Source organism: Dromaius novaehollandiae, chromosome 3 (assembly GCF_036370855.1).
Source record: "Dromaius novaehollandiae isolate bDroNov1 chromosome 3, bDroNov1.hap1, whole genome shotgun sequence".
Lineage (NCBI taxonomy): Eukaryota > Metazoa > Chordata > Aves > Casuariiformes > Dromaiidae > Dromaius > Dromaius novaehollandiae.
In genome coordinates, this window is record NC_088100.1 from 33,186,543 (window position 1) to 33,208,010 (window position 21,468).

At 36.9% G+C, this 21,468-nt stretch overlaps 1 protein-coding gene across 2 annotated transcripts in view; it reads left to right on the forward strand.

Moving 5' to 3' along the window:
- Positions 1–21,468, forward strand: part of SMAP1 (small ArfGAP 1) — a 97,522-nt gene that overhangs the window by 52,732 nt on the left and 23,322 nt on the right. For both annotated transcript variants that reach the window (XM_026095886.2, XM_064508647.1), the window contains one exon: positions 3,689–3,769. In XM_026095886.2, coding sequence (XP_025951671.1) covers positions 3,689–3,769 — 81 coding nt within the window. The remainder of the gene's footprint in view (positions 1–3,688; positions 3,770–21,468) is intronic.

Below are 21,468 nucleotides of genomic sequence, written 5' to 3' on the forward strand. Positions count from 1 at the left end.
GACAACGTAAAGGTGAACTTCACAAATACCTAGCTTTTGGATGTCATGCAGATTTTCCAGTTTGTTAGACTTTGGTCCTCTGAATCAAGCTCACAAGTAACAAGTACTTTTATATTTGAATTTGATAATGTTCTGTTTCTATCACCCTCCCTCCAGTTTAGGCATTTGGATGAAAATGTCAATTACTGAATATCTTATTTTACATAATACCGAACTTGTTGGTTTAAAAAGTGTACTGCCTTTTAAGGATGATTTGTTTTTCCACCTTGCTTGCAGGAATAGTTTTTGTTGTGTGTTTTCACTTTCATTGGTAGGTATGAAAGTGCTCAATACATGATGCTGCTTGCCATGTGAACTAAACTTTTCTGCTCCGTTCTTATTTTGGAAGCTGAGAATGTCTCTGGGATATTAAACCTAAACTACATTAACCACAGATACTGTCATTCTCAGTTGTGGTGTATGCTCGAAGGTCTAATTTTGAGAGATGCATGTTGGTTTTATATATTTCTGTCTACAAAAGCACTTGTTGAAGTGTTGTGGATGGATAAAGAATGACTGGAATTTAATGAACTGAGAGGGAAGACTGATTTCTTGTGCTCTGCATCAAAGAATCACTTGACCTTTTTGGGAGGATGAAGGGAGATAGATCACCTTCCCACTTGGAAGTAAAAGTGAATGTGTTAACCTCTAAGCAAGCTACTGTCAATGGAATCATGAAGTTGCTGTTTATCACTATTTCTACCATTTGATTAAAAACAAAACTACCATGTGTACTCCTTGTCTTTCCACAAGCACTGTCTGCGACCTGGAGCTGGTTTTGTGACTGCATCAGCACTTGCTAAGTCACACTTGTGTGCTGAATATGCCTTAAAGTTAGTAACTGTTTTACTGATCTCTTGCATCTTATTCACAGAACATGTGTTGAATAACACACTGCTTCTGGATAGGATCTCATATGCAGGCATTACTTCACCCTAGAGAGGACAGTTTCCTGAAGTACATATATACTACTGTACAGTATAGATGTACAGTAAATACCGTGATGTATGTCAAGTCGTTTCATGAGAAAAGTTGGCTTTAATTGCTTTTTCTTGCACTTGTTCCCTTTTAGTTGTAAAAAGTTAAGTTTTAGGGGGGCTTTTTGCGTACCACTCTTGGTGTACTTCGTCTGTATTTTTTCTGCTTAGCTTGGCGTTGGCTTTTTGCAAGTTCCGCTTAGCTTTTTATCTCCCCTCTTTTCTCTCTGTTTTGCAAAAGATTACTTAGAAATTACTTTATTGGTCATCTAAGACAGACATCTGAGACCTTCCTTTGGGTAGATCTGGTGGCTATTAATTCCCAGGAGGCTCACCTCTTTCGATTCATTTCATTTTTTTAGTAGACTGACGTCATAGTGATGCACGTACAATTCTGTAATTCAGGGATAGGTGTCTCTTATACAGTAATCCTATAACTGAACTATACAAAGAACCCATTGCCTTATAGGTTCTCAGTATGAAGAATGCTGGCTGTAGGGAAGTTCTTGAGATACCACTTCCGTGCTTAGTAAACTTTTTTCTTTGCTGCTTGTCCTCTGACTTGGGTGATGGTATTAAATCTAATCTAATTCAGTCATCTCTTTAGACTGAATTTTATAGCTACTGTAGTTTTTGTGTATCTTGGTTATCATTTCTAGTAGGGACCAGAAGTGCACTATGGTTAAAAGTAGTGACTTTTCTACTGTGCTGTCAATCTCAATACTTCTGGTAAACACGTTTGGAAAACAAAAATTACATGAAGTTGTGAAGAATGAATGATACTTAAGTTCCTTTAAAAAGAAAGGGGGAGGGGGAAGGGAGGACACCCTTCATGGTAATGTTTGAACTATTTTAACCAAAATGTCACCTGTTAAACAGAGTGGAAATAGTATATATGTGGTGTTTAAAAAGAATCCTCATTGACAGAAATTTGTAAGCTGGTGCGCTCTGTTCATTTTTTGTATTATAGCTGCACAGCCAGTTGTATGACCTGTTTCAATATTTGAAGACTTCCTAAAAATAGTAGTTTGTGGAAAAAAGTTGTTTAAAAGGTTTGAACAAAGTGATCCAGGACTGCTGACCGGAAGAACATTTTGGAGCTGCTGCCTCATCGCCTCTATTACAGGTGGCAAGCTCTTGTTCCATGCTGTAAAAGCTCTTGTTTCATTACTAATACAGAACGCAATAAAAATATCTAGCAAATATGTTGGCCTTTTTTTCCAGTCACTGTTTGTTTTGCTTTTACCTGATGCAACTTTCCTTGTTCCTTCTCTAAGTGTCAGTCTCATGAATTGCTTTTTTGTACTACTAGAATAGTTTGTAAACATCAGTAACTCTCTGCAGAAGGTTGCGTACAGGTTCATCTGTGACCATTTCACACGTGCAGTACCAAAGACGGGCTTATGTGTCTTGGTTTTGTACGAGAATTGTCCTGCTGTCTCTTTGTGGTTAGTTCAAAACTTTCCTAATTACCTCATTAATTCTTTGGTCACAGAGACTGGAATTGATACTAATGAGAGTACTCCTTGGTGGAGGTGAGCCTTTTATCATGTAACCTAGCACGTGGCAGTTTCTGTAAACTTAGTAATTGTTGTGGCTTCTCCTTTGTGAAATTGTCTGGTTGCGCCCTCAACCTGTGTAAGCTCGTAGCATCTAAACAGGCTGCGGCAAGGAGTTCCACACCTTAATTATACTGTGTGTGGAAAATAGTCTCCTTTTGTTTTGAACTTGTTTTGGACCTTATTCCGTGCTTTCGTTTGATAACTCGTTCTTATGCTGGAAGATAGCAAGAAATCCCTGATTACTCTCTCAGTGCCTTTTGAGATGCTAAATCTATAATATCACACTTCAGCTGTCTTTTTGCATCTCTGAGCTGAAATCATAGTTTATATAGCTGATTCTCATTGGAAAGCATTCTGTGCCTTGAAAATCCTTGGTACTTTTCTCTAAACATGTTCCAGATTCCAGGAGGAATTTGTAGCAAAATCTGTGTGCTCATATCTTTTGACCATTGTTTCCAGATTTCTGAAACAGAAATTCAGGACAGATTCTGACTGGATTTGTGGAAAGGTGGACAATGCAGTGAAAGTAATTCTGCATTGAGAACGTCTCTGATGCTAGTCAAGCTTGGCACGCGGTCTTGTTTCCTTCGGCCCTTTGTGAAACTTTACTCTTGTTGTGGAGATACCAGTGAGCATCAAGTGAGGGGATAGTAGCAAAAGTGAAACTCCCCTGGAAGGACTTCTCTAGAAGGTGGTGTAGAGCAGTTGAATTAAGTGATATAGAAGAAATAAGCTTTGGTAAGCTACAGTTAGTTTTTGTAAACATGTGGCCTTTCCCAAACTTTTTTTTTTCCTGTCCAGTTATGGATGTGTTCTTCAGATCTGCTTATCTCAGAAAGAACACCACCATTTCTTTTTTCCTTCTGCTTATAAACAGAAATGCAAATGAGAACGTGAAAGTGTATTTTCTTGATGTCTCAAAGTTACAATATTTTTTGTAGTATTATTTGAGCACAATGAGTCATTTTTGCAATTAGATCAGAAAGTTCTTCTCAATTCAGGGATTGTGTCTGACTGAAGACTTCCATTTATATTCTGTATGATTGTGAGCATTAAATATATTTGCAAATACATTGTTATTGAGTACTAGCAAAATTTTTTTTCTTGCAGAAGGAAAAAGAAAAAAAGAAAGAAGAGAAAAAGAGAGAGAGAGAATCAGAAAAACCATCAAAACAACTAGCTGTTGAAAAGGTAAGAATAGTCTGCTTTTCTTAGTTGTTACAAAATTACATCTAGTATTAGACCATGTATGGTCAGGCTTTGCAAAAAATGAAATTTTTAACTTAAATATATTTCTGAATAATAATCCAGGTAGCCTGCAGCAATGGTTCATTATGCTTTGTATATAGAGATTGAACATATGATGAGGGATCTTTTGCTAGTGTGAGGGAAGAGGGAAGTGAGTCTAATGAAACATTTGTTAAGACGTAAGCTCAGATAATTAAGGTTTTAAAGATGTACCATTGCTATCTTTGAATTTCTTTTTAAAGGGCATTTATTTCCTATACTGTGAGCATGTACTAAAACTCTAGTCTCAGCAGCAGCATGCAGAAGCATCTGAAACTACTGATTCTCCATCCCAATGCAGAGCATCCCATAGACCTTTGGGGCTTGTTGGACTGCAAAAATATTTACATAACAAGGAACACAAGGACCATTTAGTAAATGGAGCACTAAACCGGGATAAAGCTTACTCAGAATTTTAGAAATTATGTTAATAATGAGAAAGGAAGTTTGACGAAGTGAAATATTAGTAAATGTATAATGGACAAAAGGGGAATAAGACACTAGCATAGAAATGGACTGAATGAATTTGAACAAATATTTTTATTTTTCTAGTTTAGCTTATGTTATTATACAGCCTAATAATAGTTCTAGATCATTGTCCACTTGACACTGACTGTTTTTGGAGACTACTTGGAATAGTTTTATTGAACACTGTATATGATGACTTAATTATATTTTTCTTAAATGAATTCATTTTAAACCTTAGCTTAGAGTTTAATTAATAACTCTAATCCAAATATCTTGAAAATGTTCAGCTAGAACATGTCACAGAACATGAGACAAACTGGTTCATTAACCTGCTTCTTTAAGCAGCTATATTAAAGCTTAATGAGGAACTTCAGCACTGTAGCTACATCTGAAATTTAACATACACTTCTGTGTAGAGTTAAATAAAAATGGAATGGATAATTTAAGTATTAAATATAATACTTCCTTTTGAGACAGATGTCTTTCACAGATTAAGTGAATCAATTAGCTTGTTCTTATCTGCCATGTCCATAGAATGCATTGGAGTGCACATCTGTCAGTTTATTCTCCAGTAGTGCTGTATTATAGTTGTGAAAAATGCTGTTGTGTTTTCATACATTATAACTGCAGATGTATTTTTAGTTCAGTTTTCAAACTTAAGATTTTTTTTCCTCATTTTGCATAATTTAAGAAAGAGGAAAAATATATACAGATTTGGAGCAAATAAGCCCTTCCCCTAAACAAATGCTTTTCTTCAGAAATTGGAAAGCAGTTTTGGAATAAACTGTAATTGCGGAATACTTTTATGACAATTTGGTTAGCTTCAGTGACCTAGTGGAAAAGTGGAAATATCCTTATTCATACGGTAGGAGATCAATGCATGTTTGAAGAAGGTAATAAGAATGTTAAAACTGGTGAGTCTTGAAGTTTTATAACGGCACAGGTTCTCTGTCTTCAGTCAAATTTAAAGTTTTATTCTGGCTCTTAGAAAAATGCAATTGAGGTTTATAGAAGTAAAATGTCAAAGTGATTTGGAAGTCTTAACTTTCTAAAGCCCAAAGGTCTCACTTCTTGGGGGAGTGGTGGGTCCTTCTTTGTAGGGTGCCTGAACCTTTTCTGATGGCTAGGAATAATTGGTTAGAAGACAGAAGACAGCAGTGCATGGTTGTAGCAGAGGGGCTACCCTGATGCTCACAATAAAAACTAATTCAAATGCCACTGAGATTTACATTTCAGATGTCATTAGATTACCAATTAAATGACCAAGCAAGTAAAAAGAAATGTTGTGATCCTAAATGCTCATACTACAATATGTGGTATATATCAACATTAGATAGCAGTGCTATTGCAACAGCTGCAAAATTTTGAAATACTGGAATATACTTTATTATTAATGTGCCAGTACTAATTGCTTGACTTAAACTCATCTATGTGTCACCTTCTTAATTAAGAGGTTCCTCAAGCTAGAGCTCTTTAGGGCTGTTAGGGATCATTCAAAATATACAATTTTTAGACAAAGCTTATAAACTTTACATATGTTAATCCCACTCACTTTCTGGAATTTAAAGGAAAGATGCATATATCTTGAATGCTTGTATTTTCATTGAAAATTACTAATGGGAATACTAGGGACATGAAAGGTCTATTTTTATGCATACAGACTTATACATTGCTACTTTTGTGATATTATTCTGCTTCAGGGACCTGATTAAAGATATAAATATTATTCTTTGGCTGATAATAACAGACCTGATGTCCAGTTAGAGACCGTCTATAGGATATTTTAAATTTTGCGTATTGAATCAGAAAGGGAATACTAGCATCTTGGCGACAGTGTCATATTTTCAGTGACCACATTGAGGCAGATGTCTTTTTATCGAAGTTCTGAGCTTCCTGGAGAAGTAAACAATTTAAAAGGTCTTGGGACATTTCATATGTGAAGTAACTGGTTTCACTCGTAAGGGTCGCCTTCATGTTGCATAGTGTATTTCCAGTATATACCTTTCAGTTTTGGAATGCTGATGAATCAAAAATACATGGCCAAGCAGCTGGCAATTTGGTAGGAGTTTTGAGACCTATCTTGGCTGAGGTAATTCAAGCAGTATTTTAGCCATCAATAAAGATTTTAAAAAAACCAACAGATTCTAAGCTTGTCAGAAGTTGAAACTGAAGCTATAAAAGATTTCCCATGAGATCTCCTTACAAGAAGTCATATGCTCCTATGAGTCTTAAATTCTTAGCATCCTGCCTTCTGTGTCTTATAGTGACTTTGTTAGCTCTTGAAACAACATGTGCATTCTATAAGATAATGTTCTTCAGTTCTCATGTACAGGTCTCTGCTTCACAGACCCAACTAGTCTGCTCCTCCATCTGCAGAAAAGCTTTTCATTACTGACTAATTGGTCATCTTTAGCCTTCAACAAGCTGAATGTCTGGCCCTATTACTCTTGCATTTTCAAATATTGCTGGAAACTTGTAGCATTAATTCAGTAAAATGCATTCTTCCAATACTGCCTTAATGTTTAAGTGTAATTACAGTATAAAAGGTACTTCACTGATTAGCGTGCTTTGAGTAGAAAGGGCAGAAATTCACCTTTTAACTAATTTAACTTTGGTGAGATTTCTGATTGAAATTGCTTTTCTACTGAATAATCATGACTTCCATAAACAGTTATCGTGGGTAACAGTTTTTATGAAACTTCTAGTTGAAGATGATTTCAAATGCAGAGTAGAATTTCCTCAAAATCGGAGAGAGTGCTATTGCAGATCAGCCAGCAGCAATAATACTTGCTGTGACTCAATCTCTCTGGGCCGTTTCACTTTCTGTAACAAAATTACTGGGTAATTTCTATTATAGCCAGATGCTACTGTGTCAGTTACAGATTGATTCTAGCCCGGTGGTCAATGTCTTTTTGGGAGTAGCCAACAGAATGATGTCCCAAATTAGATCTACAGAATTCAAAAAAAGTGGCATTATCACCAAGCTACTGGCAGTTGTAGAGGGCTTTTTTGAGTCTAATGAACAAACTGAAGATATCTTATTAGGTGATAGTAGTGTTGTCAACTCCACTGTTACTGCTTAGTTTCTGATACTTCATAAAGTCTGGTCTGGTGGTTTGACGAGTTTTCCATGTTGGTTATAGGCTTGTAGTACTCAGAAAAAACAGTTTGCTTTCCTGCTGGGTAAGTCCTCATTTGATGCAAAAGTACTGTACACTTGTTTATCATGCATCTCAGTTGATAAACTGTTCTTATACAGCAAACTTTTTGTAACCATTAAATAAATATACATGTAAGGCTTTGTTCATTCTCTAGTACTTTGTGGCTTTACAAAGGTAATCTTTAAAACTTGCTATAATATAACTAACTACAAATACAGACTACAGAGCATCTAGTGTCAACGCTTCTGTTTTTCCAGGAAAACTGTGTAATAATTGGAATGCTGTATGTTCAGCATACGTAAAATCATCTAATGATCTATCATGTCAGGAAACTAAAATCTTTAGTTTTAGAATTTCTAATACGGTCTAAAATATTAAGAATACTGTAGTAATCTGCCAGGATTCAAATTCCCATATTAAACTAAACACCAGGAAAATGGGCTTATTAATTTTTTTTGGATGTGATTAGTTACATTTCATGAGAGATTTGTAGCCTTTGTTAGCTCATCAGTATTCTACAAAGGTTGGAAAAATTAAGTTTTCTGAGAAACTCTTTACCTGAAGAGGTAAAATATAATTGTTAGCACATTTCAGGAAGGTGAAATTAAAATATGGGTGAACTAGAGTCCATTTTAGACTTTAAGCAGCACTGACTTCAAGAGGGCACCTTCCAGGAATGAATTGTCTTAGTTTTCGTTGAAATTTTATTTACACATTATAAATTAGTAATTGAGAGCTAGGGTATCTAGTAACACAGAAAACTCTTATATGCAAGTTTGAATGGGATGTTATGAGTTGGAAGGCTCATTAGCTACAGCTGTGGACAAATCTTGCTGTTAGTCTGAGGAAGTGGATGTCTTTTTTTCAAGACTCTCGCATCACAAATATATATACATATTTTAAAATAAAATTGGGAATTAATCCTTCTGTTTAAGGACGGGCAGAGAACTATGAGGAATAAAGCTCTTGAATTCCTAGCCTTTTTAAGAAGAAAGAAATCTTTTTTTTTTCCTCAGTTTTTTTAAAAAAGTGCAAGTTTTCCTGAAGTATAGTATAAAAAATTATCTAGCAAGTATGAAGAGATGTAAGCTCCAATTCAGAAATCTAGCAGATTGTTTGGGAGCAGTTGACCTAATCAGAGCTGTTATCTCTGACTGTGTTCTTATATTCTCTTCACCTTTCATTCACTGCCTACTGATCCTCCTCCAAATAAGCAAGAGGATACTAAAAGGATAACAGTAGAAATACTTGTCAGATTGCTCTCCCACTATTCAACAACTCTCATTTCCAGGGTCTTCCTAACCAGTCTCCTGGCATTCATCAAATTTCAGCTCAGGGTCTTCCGTAAATGTCTCTTCTTGAGCTGGCTGGGACTAACTGTTACCAACTCCAGCACTCCAACACCACTCTTCCAAATAACGCACTTGTCTCCTAGAAACTGGCAGAACTTACCCAGGCTACTTTCTGCCCCTCTCCTGGTGCCTTTTCCACAATTACAGACCTGAAGTTTCCTTAGTCCTTAGCTAAAAAAAACCTTACCCATACAGCTACTTTGAGGAGATGTTGCAAGGTAACTGCTAGAAACATTTAGCGTACAGCTCTTCATCATGTGAAAGCTGGTGGCAGGTTTAGCTGAGGTGTCCAGTCAAAGCCAGGCTTGTTTGCAAGGAACAGAAATAGCAGCTTTAGAAAGATAAAATGCATTGAATTGCAAGTACAAATACACAAAGGCAATCAGATACATGAAAGGCAACAGCTGCAATTAAACTTGATAACTGAAGTACTATTTGACACGAAGTTTACTTTTTGTTTTATTTTATTGCATTCTGAGTTTGAAATTGGCTGCTTGTTTGTGTTTAGAGTTACGAGAGAGGTATGGGTCAGTCAGATGTTATCTTTCATGGTAATATAGCAAATGCTGTTTTGCTTCCTCGCACTGGAAACTAAATTTGCCAGCTGAAGCTCAGCAATAACAGTGAGCTGCTGCTTGTCAGTTGGTACCAGCTTGCACCAGGTAACCAGTGTAACCAGGTACTGATGTAAGGTTACTAGCTTTGAAGAAGTGCTAGAAAACTGCTAAATAGGAATGGGGCAATTAGCAGCTTTCTCCCTTCATATGGGAAAAACAGTGTCAAAAATTCATTTTACTAAATAGGAAGAGTTTTCTGTAGCTTCTTTAAAACAAAAAATAAAAAAGCCAAAATGAATAAAACATAACTAAAGCCCTCACAAAACTCAGCCTTGCTGGGCTAGTGGGACAAGAGGAAATATTGTCCCAGTTAGCTCTTCTGTGGATATGTTTTTTACTTACCCAAATTGTTGCAGATTATCTTTTTAGTGAGTTTGTACAAAGAGAAATGAGTTGGAGCAAATAATGCTCTAATGAAAGGGTGTTTGTCTTTTTCCTGTTGGAAAAATCAGTCCTGTTCACCAACTGGTGCTATCTTTAGGTAGATGTCCACATGACCAAGACTTACTCACACTGTGGCATTTGAAATCACAGGAGCATGCATCATTGAAAGCGCAGATATCCAATCTTAGTATTTTATAAAAATTACTGTACTAGTTAGGGGACTGTCTAGAAACAATCAAATGTGCAAGAGCAAAAAAGCATGAGATTTTTGCAGAGGTAATACTGATATACAGAATTGAATGTAATAGAGAACAAGGATTGGATGAGATACAATGTTGATGACAGGAAAAAGACATTTAAATCATATTGCTCGAAATATTCCTAAAGAATAAGCTCTCCTTGTTTTGAATAATAGGCTTCCTTTGTTTTCCTGAAATAATGCAAGTATTTATTGGATCATGAGCAAAGCAATAGTGTGTCTTTGCATGTTTTCTGTTGTATTTCATGGTGCATAGGATAGAGCATGCTTAAACTCCTCAGGGGAGGTATGTCACTCAAGCATGTAGCCATCAAAAGAGGACATGAACAGATAATTAAAAAAAATAAGATAATTTCAAATGCTACTGACAATAGTAAAAGCTCCAATACTAGCTTAAGGTTTTTAATAGTTTAAAAAGGGTAATATACTGTAAGAGGTTTCAAGAAATACTTTAGGAATATCATTATGTAATTATCAGCGTCTTCTAGCTTGAACTGGCAGTAGACATAGGGATTGATTAAATAGGTTTTTGTACAAAGGAAATATTCAGAGTATGTATTTGACCATCTTATTTGTTATATTTTGATAATTGGTTGCTTGTGGCACTAAAAGAATAACATAAAAACTTCTTGGCATGAAAAGCTAATACAGCTAATGGTCATAAACATGAGCAGCTAATGATATGTAAGTATCTATTAAACATTTCTCCATCAAGTCTTGCATTTGTGAAAGAGAAGAATGTACTTATAGTATATGAGGATGATAAAGTACGTGTTAATTTATTGTTGACTAGCCAACTCTCTAGTCCTCGGAATCTTGAATTATTACAGAAACTGATTCTCCTAACTTGTATAGCAGAAAAAGAAAGCAACAGGCTGATATAGAAGTAAGAAAAATTAAGCTGCAGGGTTATTTCAGTCTGATTAACTGTCATTGACAGGGCTGAATTATCATGGAACTAATTGAGAGAGAAGTTTGGTTTAAAAATGCAACTCTAGATACAGTATGCTTAGACTTTTTAAAGTGTCAGTATAGTACCGCCTGCCAAAAAGATGGAAAAGATGCCAGTACAGAGTATCAGTGCAACACTCTAAGAAACAGAACACTACTGGGAAAAATCCTAATTCAGAAGTAGTTCATATAAAACAATACTCATCTTGATGCTGTAAGACTATGTATTGATTATTTGACTAAAAGCTATTCGAAGTAAAACACAAAGACAGCAAGGATCATGGTGATAAGGAGCAGAACCCAAGTGATTTAATGAGTGAAAACAGAGCACAGTGATATGTTCTTTCTAGGTCCATCAGAGGAGGGCCATCAGGCCGTTGTCCCTGCTGTGAAACCCAGTAAGGCAGGTCAAGGATGGGAAGTCTCTCCCTGGAGCCCTGTGAAAGTAAGCAGGTGATTGCATACGGGGTTATAGGGCTTATTGGGCTTATAGGATGCAAGGGGGGAAAAGAATTTGGGGATTATGTAAAGCTTATTATGACACTTTTAGGCAGCAGTTCAAAAGCAGGGAAAGGGAGGGATCAAGGTGGATTGGGGGGGAACAAGCATGGAAAAACAGAGTGAGAAGGGGATAAAAGGGGCCAGTCAGATGTACACAGGTTGCCTGTCTGAGCCCTGCACTTGATCACCAGTTTATTCTGTATTTTTATCAAATTCTGTTTGTAACCATCTTCTGTGCAAGTTTGCTATCTCTTCCGTGCCTGTGTGTGAACACTAGCAATCCTCAAGTTGGACTACCTGACAAGTAGAGTAGGAGGTTAGTGTCAGCCACTGGAGAGAGACTGCAGATCTGAGGGACCTACAGGTATGGGGTTCAGCAGCTGGAGAGCCCAGGGCCTAGGAGCCAACTCCTGAAAAGGAGGCGTGTCTAAGGCCAGCTCCTGGAGACATCTGTACTGCACGCTTGCATGTTTGTGCAGCAGCTGGCAAACTTCAGGCTGGACTAGCCGGTGAGCAGGACACCAGCATCTGGAGAAATCCAAGACTGACCTGGTGACTGGGAAGGGGTGTAGAGTCTCATTATTGAATGAACTTGAGGTCCATACAAAGTGTGTTTTTCAGCAAAAAGCACTTTTATTATGGTCAAGGAGAAGAATGCCAACCATATCTTCACAAACAGTGGTGGAAAGCAATGTGCCTACAAAACAGAATGCAGTGCCACATGGTTATGAATGAGCTGAGGTACTAGGGCTGATGTAGCTGCATTGTCGTAATGCTGTCCAGGCTAGTTAGCTTGATGGAAATGGAGGAGAAATGAGTAAGCTGAGTTCAAATAACTATGACATGTGGTTCTAAAATTGAAGATGTAGTTAAAAGAGCTTATAAAAATACAAAATACGTTTGTTGCATTTCACAGCTTGCAAACTGAGGTGCATTAAAACACTTGGACACTAATCTGATTTGTGTGTGTTGTAATAGGACACTGGACTGGGCCAAGTTTTAAGCTGGATCGGTCTAGTTTTTCTCCTTCACAATGATTTCTTCTGAAAAATTTAAAGAAACAGGTTTTTATTGGATTAGAAGTAGAATGCTTGGGTTTTATCTAATCAAGTTTCGTGACTAGACAACACAAAATAAGAAAAAGGTTGATAAGCAGCTTTTACCTCTGCCTTTCATGTCCTTGTAAGCAGATCCTTGCTTCTAGGTTTAAATGAAGACATTTCAAAAACTTTGAGCTGCAGCAAACTCTGAAATCCCTGCCCCCAGAATCCCTGGCGAATGTTGTAACCTCCACACTCAGACTGGACGTACCCTTCTCTGCAGGCCCTCTCTAGCTCAGCTTTGGGTTCCTACGTCGTGCTGTGAGAGTCTTACCTTGCAATCGCCTCACAGTCTCTTGGTGCTTTTCTTCAAGTGCCTGGCTTTTGCTTAGGAAAAGAGCTCCCCCCACTTCTTTGGACCCTGTTTTGAAATTGTCAGCTTTAAAAGCATATTTGAAAATGTATACATACAACTGTAATACTTAAAATAATGGACATTATAGGTAGTTAATATGTGAATATAAGACAATTTAGAAAGTACAAGATCTAATCTTAGATATTTTGCCTGATTTAGTCTCAGCAAAAAGGGACAGCATCTTTATGTTAGGAAGTTATGCTTCTGCAGTTGTATACGATGTTGTGAGCAAGCCTAAAACAACTTCTGAGAATGTCCAGTGCTTATGCCAGAAGGGTATTGAACTGATTCGGGTACGTATGAGACATGAAAGAAGTTTTAAGCCTGTGTATTCCAGGAAGGCTTGAGTAAAGGAAACCTGACCTGATTTCAGTTAAAAGGAAATGGTAGTAGGGGGTGGTCAAGAAGTAATAAAGGAATTGTCTAATCCACTTTTGATAGATATTGCTAACACGTTAGCCTAGACCCAGATAAATCCATAGTAATGGAGTAAGATTATCTGTTAGTTCTGGCATGAAGTTTTTAATACAAATGGATAAAGATCTAGCACATATTATACAAAATCGTGTGCAAGTACATTGCCCTAACATTGTAAATATTATGAAATCCATATATGCAGCTTTCTAAAATGGAAATTTAAATCAGTGACAACTTAAAAATGTTTTCCTTGAGTAATGTATTTGAATTGAGTGACCTTCATGTATACAGTTTTCTGTTAAAAGAAGTGATTGTTTTATTTTTCTTTTGGATGTAAATGCCCTAAATTAGCTTACCTACCTCAATGTAGGTAGCTGAATGTCCGAGAACTGTTTATTGAGATGATCGTAATAGACTCTTAGATCATAAACTTATTTTTTCCCCTGGTAATAACTGTTTGAGGTAAATCTCATTTAAATAGTTGCAGTATTTTTTTTTGGTTGACACACAGTGTCTTTGCTCTTGTTTAGATATATGTGACAGTCTGCATATTGAGAAGCTGTAATCTGCATAACTTCATAAATGATACCACTGTAGTATACTACATTGAATCAGAAGATGAAATATATTTGGGGTTTTTTTGCTATTTGGGCAAAAGAGAAGTTTGTGTGAAATTTTGAAGAGTCTGCTCAACTGTTGAATTTCTTCATATTTAGTTACGAGTCTCAGAAAAATGATACTGTGTTGTAGGAAGGTAAACAATGTTTGGTCTTTAACATCATTTATGCTTTCATAATATTGACTTTAAGTTTGTACTTATGTTAGATATAAAAAGCTGTATGATGTTTTTGAAACAGTCTAGGACACCTCAGTGAGCAACAGTTTAAACGGATACTTACTAAAGTAGCTTCTGCAGTAAAAGTATATGAGCTGTCAGGAATAATCATATCTGCAGGCCTATTGCTGGCTTATAGTAAATTACTAACTCTACTTTCTCATATGGGAATTCTCAAATGTTTATGCAATCTTTAAAAGTTTTATTGCAAGCAAGCAATAAAGAGGGAAGGAATCCAATTACTTTATGCACAAGGCATACAATTTCTACCTAATGAGAGCAAATGAAGACTTTTGTTCGGTAAGCTTAGAAGCATTTACAAGCTCGAGTGAGTAAACTGGAAATTGCTTTTAAGTAGGTTAGGAGTGCTTTTCACTAAATTATTTGATGGAACTTCAACTTTCCTAAAGCTTCTTGTAGTTAAGGCAGGGTATGGAAATAAATGTTTGAGTAGGTCTGATGGGCATGAAACAGGCTAAATTCTAGGTTCATGTGCATTTTTCATTGAGGTATGAAATTGAGAAAAATGTTCAGAGAAGTATTTTTGTATGATATTTAAGTACAAAAGCAGGAGAAAATATTGGATCAGACAGATGATACACCAGATCTTTGACAGTACTGATATCTTGCCTTGGAGTGGAATAGATATGTTTAAAATAGTAGCTTATGACTGCCCTGGCTCAACAGTTTCTACTTCAGAGCTATTAGTGATGCAGGCTATGCCTTGCACCATGTAGGCTACACCTTCTAATAATTTCTAGCTAATGTAAATGAGAATAAGATAAATGTTAATGCTAAATGCTGTTGTTGAAACCTACTGAACTATTTACATGAATATCTTGTGGTAGTGAGTTCAGCAAAATAGTTCCACTTTGATTTTTAAAGTATTTTTTATCACTTTTACATTTCTATTTGACGTCATTTGCCTTCTAAAATTGTTGAACCTGTAATGTTTGTACACATAAAATTGGTATAAAGTTACAGAAGCAGAAAATGGAAACTTGAATTAACCAGCATTATTCTTCTACCTGAAAGCTAGTCATTTACAGCTAAAAATAACTGCAGCATTTTTACTGGCTTTTTGGAACAGGACCCTTACCAAATAAGTTTTTTTCACCATTGCCAATCCCCATGCAAAATATCCTCAGCTGCCTGTGTCAGGGGAAGGTGATCTGGGAATGTGCAAAAAAAGGCAGAGTTCAGACTGACCCGTGGGTTCTGGAGTGTGGTGGTACTCCAAAATGCTGTCAAAGGATTGCAGTGTATGAGCACGGTGCCCTTAAATCACTTCACACTTTGTCACAATTAATCACTATTAACTTTGTCAGTAATTTAGTCACTATTTGGTCATAATAGTGATTAAAAAAGAGAATGGGGATAACTGGAGAGCAGTATAGTTCCTGCTACATCTGAATATTCTTAGATTTTTCTCCTGCAAAGTTTAACTCTTACCAGAAGTCCTCACAGACAGTGTCTGTTCTGTCATTCCAGCAAGTTCAAGTCAAGATTTTCATTTCCCTCTTGTTTCCTGCTACCCGTGTTGTTCTGTACCTGACAGCCAACCAGGCATTTATGCATAGGAACAACTACAATGTGAATAAAGGTTTAAAAACTGCTCTGAGTACCTGACTGTACAAAACAGGCTATTCTAGGTTATTTGTGAAGTGAATTGCAATAGTTCAGTAATTGTAGTCTTCACTGACTTTGTTATAAAAATACAATACCTTGAACCTGCCTTATGGTGGTTACTTAAGCAAATACATTTTACTCTGTATTTGTACCTTTCTAGGACTATGTATGTAATTGTTTCCTGTAGTTCAGCTGACAGTCTCTCCCTCTCCCTCTCTCCCTGCCTTCATGCAGTTTGTTCTCAGAGACTCTTTGGTGCATACACATGTTGCGTAGGGGTAGTCAGGTATAATAGTTGCTGGTTGTATTTGTCTAAGCAGTGTGTGGGGCTGTGCCTGGGGCTAGATTTGCTGAAGCTGTTTGCCATTGCCTTCCCAGTGCATATTCTGTGAGATAAATATTCAAGGATCTAAAGATTCTTTCAATCCCTCCTTACAGTGAGGGAGTTGGGTGAAACTCTTGAAGTGTTCACCTGCATCTCTTAGGCTCATATTTTATTAGTGATTAACGCCAATTTAGGTGGCAGATCTTTTTTTTTTTTTTTTTTTTTTTTTTTTTTGGTTATTATTTCCTCCATAGCAAGTAGTGATTGCTAACTCTGAGCCTATGCTTGTGCTGGCATGGAATAAGAAGCAATAAATTTTCTACGTTTTAAGACCTTCCCTTCTTGCATTACTTCTGTGCTATTTAGCAAAAGCACTCAACTTGAATTTTGTGAGAAGCCTAGCCCTTTTTGTTCCTGCCTCCTCTGCTTTTTTTCTGAGGATACCCAGTGGAGTTCTCTACCTTTCTAAAGACTGTTTCTTCTTTAAAGTCTCTACATTCAAACAGGTTTTCGTAGATTGTTACAGCTTACTGCTTCCCCCAGTCTCTTCACTAGTGCCTAAGTTATGGGCTTTCTGTCCTGTACATTGTAGCTAAGAAATCTGAGTGCTTTTGAAATTTGAGTGCTTTTTGCAGTGCTTTTTTCTTGTCAAGAGAATCAAGTTAAGGCCAAAATCTCCTGAGATTTAGTTGCCCTCATTCTTGCCTTTAAGCTCCTAAGCTCCATTACTGCAGGGCAGCACATAGTCAAATATGGGTCTGCATAGTTTTCCTTCTATAGGAGTTCCCTGGTACTGGTTAAACTTGATTTCCTGTTTCTCTGGCATTTTCAGTGTGTCATCTGTGTGAGATAAAAACAAGATACTTGTCACCAATCTGAGGTACTCTAAGAAAGACGGAGTGAAAAATCTGCAATCATCACTCTTTCCTTTCTGTGGGTATTATGCTGAGAGTCAGGAGAGGGCAAGCTGATTTTCTGGAAAAAGGAAGAATAGGTGACACCAGAAATAGGTCTGGGAGCATCACCTTACGTATGTGAATTTAATAGGTGTGTGACTGTCAATCATGATGATGTTGACCCTCCTTTTTGTCACCTGTATTACCCTCTAGTATTATCAACTGTAGAGAGAGAGAGCTATCTGTTTTTTCTTGTTTAATAAATTCAAGGGGAAAAAAAAGGTGCTTAGAAGTTGCCTGTTAGAATAGAACCTAATCCCCTGTAGACAACATGATCCATGCTGTACCATTATCTTTGTGGAGAGTAAAAAGGAAGATTGACTTAGCAAAGCTTTCATTATTTTTCTTGTATCCGAAAAGGCAGCCAGTACCTTTAATTAATATCTTCAAAAATAGTTGGCTGAACAAAATCAGATGACACGTATGACTTAGGCTGTGGACTTTCTACAGTAGGCAACTTGCATTTCAGGAGGTACTTGATGCTCTTCACTGTTGCATCTCCTGCAGACTTGCCGTCTCAGTCTCCAGAGGAAAACATGGCTGCCCATTCCCGGGAGTGGGCGTTTACTTTTGGATGAACGGATTCTAGTGTCACATGTACTGCAAAATTCCGATATTCACATTTCTACATTCAAAATATTTCCCTTTTCTAGTGCTCCTTTCTTGCAACACTGATGAAGCTGTAAGTCTGTTTCTGTGGGAGAGCTGAATGAGATGCCCTTCTAGTTCGGGGTAATAGGGCTTATTAAATTGTTTTAGCCCTTGTGTTGGTGTGGTGGTGAAAGTACAGTGAGGGGCCTGTTTGGGATATTCATGTGCATTTTGTTGATAAATTAATTCCTTGTAGAAAACATCTTACTCATAGTGCAGCGTTTTGTCTATTGTTTTTTGCAAGACAGTTCAGCGGCAAATGTTCAGGAATCGGATTCCTTTTCTCCATAGATGAGATAACATACTTGAATGGTTAGCATGTCTTAATCCTCTCTACTTTAATTCAGTTTGTTCTAAAGTGCTTTGTCACACTAAATCCACATATTTGAAATAAAAACATTTGTACCCCTTTGAAGCTTAGACTACTAGAAACTTTATTTTCCACTGGTTTCTAGACTGAGTTGAATGCATTCAGCTACCCTTTTGAAGACAGGGAAAAAAATCATAGACTTCTAGGACCGATGATACTAACGTTTTTGGTAGCCTGGGGATATGGAAAAATCTACCTCAGATGCAAGTTGTGAAATTTTCCTTAAACACTTGCACATGAAGTTCCTGGATCTCTATTTATATTTGAAACTCCTGCCTTTTCTCGTTGAATTCCATACTCGGTGAGTTTCCCCCCCTTATGTATTATGCAGAAAGTCAAACACTCTTGGCAAATCCCCTCAGCACTGGAGTATGTATTCAGTCATACCAGTTGTGCATACAGAAAGTTTTGATGTGCTATCAGTGGATTACCATAGCAGATTTAGGAAACTGCTGTCAAAAACTTCACATGGTAGTGTCTGACACTTAACAAGTGAGATTGTTCTCCAGCCTGTCCATTTCTTGCTCTGAGTGGGGCTTTTGCTAGAGGTTGTTCTGTTCCTTTGAACGTCAAGACTGATCCAGGTCTTATCCTGTATCCAGGTCCTAACAAGACTGAGAAGAGATCCTGGATTGAGGAATACTGTAGTTTTAGAGGTTTTAAAGGGAGCTGGAACTGGATCTGGGATGTCTCTCAGTACTGCTTCTGAGATCTCTGAGGATATCCATAGAAATTCAGAAACATTTCCAAAGATGAAGAGTCCCAGACTGATTTATAAATCTCTGTAAAAGACGGTCTTCTGTGCTTCTTAGTAACCATTTCCAATACTTGATGGCCAAATAGCGGTGAGACTGATTAGCTTCCTTTTAAGGGCTGTGTTATAGTAGTATCAGAACTTAAAATAGTTTTTCAGGAAGCCATTGTCTTGCTTCTTAGTAGCTGGGTTTCATAAAGGCCTTACTACCCTTGTGCGTTTTGGGATCTTTTCTGTTAGGACCTATGTATAATAATGATGAGGTTTGTGGGTCACTTGGTATGTCTCTGTACCACTTCTGACTTAAACTGTTTATCGTTGTGATCACTTTAAAAGGTGATCAACAGGTAGGGCATCTGTGAACCTGATGGCATCCTCTTCTTAGCAAAAAGGTATTGTGTCATGGTAAGGACCATGTATCTCATATTTGTTAGGTTTTTTGTTTAAAAAATAACCTCGTTAAATAGCCTGTGGGATTAACTGGTATGATGAAAGTCTATGTTGAATAACTGCATGCTGTTTTTCAAGTTAAATAGTTAACCAAGTTAAGAGGAAAAATTCAGAGAATGTGGTCATATCTTTTTTTTGATTCTGCCGAGGTTTTTAGAGAGAGGCTATGAATTACTAACATGATTTCTATTGCAAGGGCTTTTGATAATTTCAGTTGTGCAGTACCTCTGGGCACTCAAGAATGTAATTTAGTAGCATAACAAGTCAGAAATCACTGATATGTTCAAACAGAATTTAGGTATTACTCTATCAGATCATATTGTGCAGTTACAGATGCATGGGGGGCAACATGCTGCTTTTCCATTACAGCTTTTTTTTTTTTGCTGTAAAGGTGACTAGGAGCAGCAGGCAAATACAATTGCAGTATTTCACTTTGAACCTTCTGATTCAAAAAGGTAACCGTAAAACATTAATACCATGTTGGATATTCACTAGTACTTCTGCTGTTGACGTTTCCACAGGAATAGGTACAAATTATTTTAAATAAATTAATACTTTGTCCATAAAGTCAGTTACTTTATAATTCATTTCTGTCAAATAAGATTATAGTTTTGTTTTTTGTTGTATTTTTAAAGTGAACTGTCTAAACCCATGTCTCAGCAAAAGATGTTTCTGAAAACAATGGTTAATCCATGCTTTTTATGACTTTTTTTTTAACATGCTTTCAGTGTGGCTGCATGTATAAAAACTACTGCAGTATTAATATTTTCATGGCATAGGATTATTTCTAGAGCACTGGCACCTTACTAAGCATAGCTTAGTTTAGATTCCTCCTGTAGTCAGAAGGAGAATATTGGAACGTAGGATTAAGACGACTAATTATCCTTTGGAGCTTTCCATTTCTCTCCACTGACTGCAGAAAGAGCATTGGGTGACTGGCTTACAACTTTTAGACTGCTAAATTATTAAAGGTGATTGTAGATCAAAACTCCCTTTTCTTAAATACTAAAAACTCTCTTTAGAAAGATGCTTGTGTTTCCTTCTTGCAATTCACTGTCAACCTTTTTTCAGAGTCACTGCATTCACTGTACTGAATTGTGCACTTTTTGTGGGTATCTGTTACAAATAAACATGTCAATTTTGATTAAAATAGAGCTTGCTGTTTTCAGTATATTATCAAACTTGTAATATTGTAACTTTTTTGTGTAACCCAATTACTAGCATAAATATATTGTTCACATCCTTATCTTGGGCAATCCTCAGCTTCTAACTACAAGAGTTTGACAGAACAGGGTGTGCAGGTGATGACTGTGTTATGTACAGTATGAGTGTGTACAGTATGAGTGTACAGTATGAGTGTGTACAGTATGAGTGTATGCAGTGTCGTAAAGGTTTTGTGGATGGCAGTTTGCAGTCTGAGTTACACATCCAGCCACATTCTGCTGTAACTTCTTAAAATTTATTTTGTATGAATTTAGTATGCCTGTTCTTTTCCAAGTTATTAAAAAAAATAATAATAATAATAAAGTTGACTCTCTTCAGTCAGTCTAACTGGCTGAGTCCTTAGAATCATGATTGCGGTTGAAGGAACAAGTAATTACTAACTTGTGCTAGCATTAAAATGTTGTGATAAAGGTAGATGGTTTGTTATAGTCTGTGTGACATGGATCGGAACTAGAGAAGAGATGAATATATACTGTAGTGTTCTACCGATACCACTCATAACAATAAAGACTTGGTGTTAAATTCACCACGTGAGTGGGACAGCGTCCTGATGCCTGTTTCTTTGTGTGAGGAAGCTACATCTGAATGGTGCTTTTTTTTTTTTTTTTTTTTTTTGCTAATAACTTGTGGCTCAGAGGACAGAATACGGCTTGGCTTGGGATAGTCTTAACTTGCCTCAAAATCTTATTTGTGTAGCACTTGAATATTTAAAATCATTTTTCTCTGTTCTGGTTTCTGTCAAATGGGGCCATCACCTAAAGCAGATTAGGAGGCATGTGGCATGTGTGTTTTGGCCCTCGCCTGTTGTGGTGCGGTGGTTTGCCCGTTGAGCAGGTTCACTAGG